This window comes from Mandrillus leucophaeus, unplaced genomic scaffold (genome assembly GCF_000951045.1).
Source record: "Mandrillus leucophaeus isolate KB7577 unplaced genomic scaffold, Mleu.le_1.0 Scaffold74, whole genome shotgun sequence".
Taxonomy (NCBI): Eukaryota; Metazoa; Chordata; class Mammalia; order Primates; family Cercopithecidae; genus Mandrillus; species Mandrillus leucophaeus.
This window is the reverse complement of record NW_012108030.1, coordinates 550,571-554,772: the sequence shown is the minus strand read 5'-3', so window position 1 is coordinate 554,772 and position 4,202 is coordinate 550,571. Positions and strand designations below refer to the sequence as shown.

General features: G+C 42.9%; 2 protein-coding genes across 2 annotated transcripts in view; both read right to left on the bottom strand.

Annotated features, from left to right (window-relative positions):
- The window catches only part of ZNF432 (zinc finger protein 432), a 67,977-nt gene that overhangs the window by 35,741 nt on the left and 28,034 nt on the right, over positions 1 to 4,202 (bottom strand). The window lies entirely within an intron of this gene.
- Positions 2,193 to 4,202, bottom strand: part of ZNF841 (zinc finger protein 841) — a 24,759-nt gene continuing 22,749 nt past the window's right edge. Inside the window, exons 5-6 of the mRNA XM_011965863.1 lie at positions 2,706 to 4,202; positions 2,193 to 2,670 (exon numbers count right to left, since the gene is read on the bottom strand). The exon at positions 2,706 to 4,202 is cut by the window's right edge and continues 6 nt beyond it. Of these exons, the coding sequence (XP_011821253.1) occupies positions 2,892 to 4,202 (1,311 nt within the window). The 3' untranslated portion in view covers positions 2,193 to 2,670; positions 2,706 to 2,891. The remainder of the gene's footprint in view (positions 2,671 to 2,705) is intronic.

The window sequence follows — 4,202 nt, the reverse complement described above, 5'->3', positions numbered from 1 at the left end:
TCACTGCAACCTCCACCTCCCAGGTTCAAGCAATTCTCCTGCCTCAGCCGCCCAAGTAGCTGGGATTACAGGCACACACCACCATGCCCAGCTAGTTTTGCCTTTTTAGTAGAGATGAGGTTTCTCCATGTTGGTCAGGCTTGTCTTGAACTCCCGACCTCAGGTGATCCGCCTGTCTCGGCCTCCCAAAGTGTTGGGATTACAGGCATGAGCCACCGTGCCCAGTCAGATGACCCCCTTTTACAAGAGCCACTTGTCTCTAAGGATGAACAGCAACCATCCCTATCGCCCCCTTACCAAGTGCTCCTGAGGCTAAAACCCTTAGGACGCTACTAAGTCCCCCTAACACTCGGAGGGGAACACCATATTCCACTCTCCCTCCAGCCTTGCTACCCCTTAGGGAAGTAGCAGGAGCCGAACGGCCAGTCCTATTGCAGGTCCCCTTCTCTATAACTGATATACAGCAATTAAGGAAAAGCTAGGAAGCTACTCTAAGAATCCTAGGAAATTTGCAGATGGGTTCCAAAAGTTGACCTTATCACTATTGCACTCCAGCCTGAGTGACAGGGTGGTTACATGATAAAAATGTCAATTTACAAAGATGATTTGAGAATCTTGTGTGTGTGCACTTAAAACCAGCTGCAAAACATGTGAAGCAACAAGTGACAGAAGTGAAAACAATGTACAAATCTAGGTGGAGCACAGATTTTTAGGGTAGTGAAAGTACACCGTATGTTTCCCATATCCCAAAGTAACTCTGTTTGTCAAAGGACACTGTGAACACAAGCTCAGTGACTTACGTTGTAAATTTACATTGTTCTCCACCGTACTCCATGCTGCTTAACTCACACAGTACAGTGACCTTAATCTTCCAGAAAACATGGATATGAAGGAACCACACCTAATGAAGTAGCCCTCTCATCTGATTTATTCCCAGAGGCCACAATGAAGGATGTGTAGGAAAGACTTCATACTTTAGGATGAAGGTCACAAATAGTTAACTAGCCTTTTTAAGAAATGTCAAAGTGAATACAATTATTTTATATACTGAATTAGCCATTTGCACACATGCTTTTGCTCCTTTGATGTACATATTACCTGGGGTTTTGACAAATTTTGTCTTGTAGTTATTTTACAGCAGGTATCATTCCAGGTCAATCCTGGATGGAGAAGCAGACTTAGTTATCCATAGTATGGTTTACCTAATGTGGAATCTGTTGAGAAATGGTTTAAAACTTTACCTTGTTAATTACATTTGCAAGGTTTCTATCCAGCATGAATAATTTGGTGAAGCCTGAAGACACACTACTGATTAGAGGTCCTTCCATGTTAAGCACAATCATTTGGCTTTTCTCCTGTATAAATTCTCTCAAACTCCAAAAACATGAACATTTGATTTTTTATTTTTTTGAGATGGAGTCTTGCTCTTATCACCCAGGCTGGGGTACAATGGTGCAATCTTGGCTCACAGCAACCTCCACCTCCTGGGTTCAAGTGAGTCTCCTGCCTCAGCCTCCCAAGTAGCTGGAATTACAGGCGCCCACCACCATGCCCAGCTAATTTTTGTATTTTTAATAGAGATGGGGTTTCACCATGCTGGCCAGGCTGGTCTTGAACTCCTGACATCAGGTGATCCACCCACCTCGGCCTCCCAAAGTGCTAGGATTACAGGTGTGAGCCACCACACCCGGCCCATTTGATTTTTTTTAAAAAAAGGCTTACCACATTCGTTACATTTGTAAGGCTGTTCTCCAGTATGAATACTCTGATGTTTCCGTTTTGATGTTCGGGTAAAAAGCCTTAGCACACAAGTTGCATTTGTGTGGTTCCTGTCCAACACGTATATTCTGATGTCTAGCAAGTTCAGATACCTCGGGGAAGCCTCTAGCACATACATTTATATGATTTATTTCCAATATAAACTCTCATATCAAGTAGTGACTGAACTCTGGTACAAAGTTTTTGCCACACTCATTTCATTTGTAAAGCATATCTGCACTTTGAGTTATTTATAGATCCACAAGTTTTGACCTTTAGTATTCTTGCCACACATATTACACTTCTGTGATTCCTCTCCAGGATGTATATTCTTATGCCTAGTGAACACTTGCTTGAAACTTAGCTATATTCTTCACTTCATGTGTAAATATATTAGGCCATAATTGCATTGCTAGAAAGAAATACCTGAGGCTAATGTATAAAGAGGTTTAATTGGCTCACAATTTTGTAGGCTTTACAGGAAACATGGTGCTGCCATCTGCTCACCCTCTGGGGAAGCCTCGGGAAGGTTAAAATGATGGTGGAAGGTGAAGGGGGAGTGGGCATGTCACATAGCCAGAAGAGGAACAAACAAGAGGGAGGTGCTATTCACTTTCATGCATGCGTGTGTGTGTGTGTGTATGTGACGGAGTTTCACTCTGTTGCCCAGGCAGGAGTGCAGTGGCACGATCTTGGGTCACTGCAGCCTCCACCTCCAGGGTTCAAGCAATTCTCCTGACTCATCTTCTCGAGTAGCTGGTACTACAAGTACCCACCATGAAGCCCAGCTAATTTTTTGTATTTTTGGCAGAGACAGGGTTTCACCATGTTGGCCAGGCTGCTCTCGAATGCCTGACCTCAAGTGATCCGTCCACAGTCTCCCAAAGTGCTGGGATTACAGGCATGAGACAGGCACCTGGCCCTGCCATTCACTTTTAAACAGCCAGACCTCATGAGAACTCACTATCACAAGGACAGCAACAAGGGGATGGTACTAAACCTTTCTTGAGAAATCCACCCCCATCATCCAGTTGCCTCCCACTAGGCCCCACCTCCAATGCTGGAGATTACAATTCCACATGAGACTTCAAAGGGAAGGGACAAATAGACAAATTGTATCAGTTAAGTATAAATTATTTGGGGATCCCAGAAGTTAGGACAACGTCTAAAGGCCTTTCCACGTTGAGTTTAGTTGTAAGGTTCTCTCCAGTATGTTTTATCTGATGTTTAGTAAGGCCTGAGCGACTAATGTAAGATTTGCCACACTCATTACATTTATAAGGTTTTTCACCAGAATGAATTCGTTGGTGTTTAGTGAGGCAAGACCGCCGCCCAAATGCCTTGCCACATTCAATACATTTGTATGGCTTCTCTCCAGTATGGTTTCTCTGATGGTAAACCAAGTTTGACCTTTCGATAAAAGCTTTACCACATTCATTACATTTATAAGGTTTCTCTCCAGTATGCATCATCTGATGATTAAGCAGAATTGAACGTACTCTAAAGGCTTTGCCACACTCATTACATTTGTAAGGTTTCTCTCCAGTATGAATACTCCAATGACGTGCGAGGCCTGAGCGGTAACGGAAGACCTTGCCACATTCATTACATTTGTAAGGTTTCTCTCCAGTATGAATTCTCCGATGCCTTGCAAGGGTTGTAGTGGAATTAAAGACTTTCCCACATTCAATACATTTGTATGGCATCTCTCCAGTATGTCTTCTCTGATGGTATACCAGACTTGTTTTATGACTAAAAGTTCTACCACATTCACTACATTTGTGTGGTTTCTCCCCAGTAGGATTTCTGTGATATTTTGCAAGTTTTGAACTTTGGATAAAAGCCTCGCCAAACTCATTACAGTGGTAAGGGTTCCCTCCAGTATGAATTACCAGATGTTTAGTGAGGCTTGAACGCTGAGTATAGGCTTTGCCACAATCATTACATTTGTAAGGTTTCTCTCCAGTATGAATTTTCCGATGACGCGCTAGGCATGAGTAGTAACTGAAGACCTTGCCACATTCGTTACACTGGAAAGGTTTCTCTCCAGTATGACTTCGCCTATGTATTGAGAGGTTTCCACTGTCAATGAAGACCTTGCCACACACATTACATTTGTAAGGTTTCTCTCCAGTATGCATTCTCTGATGACGTGCTAGGCATGAATAGTAAGTGAAGACCATGCCACATTTATTACAATGGAGCGGTTTCTCTCCAGTATGACATCTCATATGAACTGAAAGGTATCCACCATAATTAAAGACCTTGCCACACACATTACATTTGTAAGGTTTCTCTCCGGTATGAATTCTCTGATGTATAGTGAGTAATGAGCCCCAATTAAAGGCTTTGCCACATTCATTACATTTGTAAGGTTTCTCTCCAGTATGAACTCTCCGATGCACTGCAAGATGTGAATGTTGACTGAAGACCTTGCCACATTC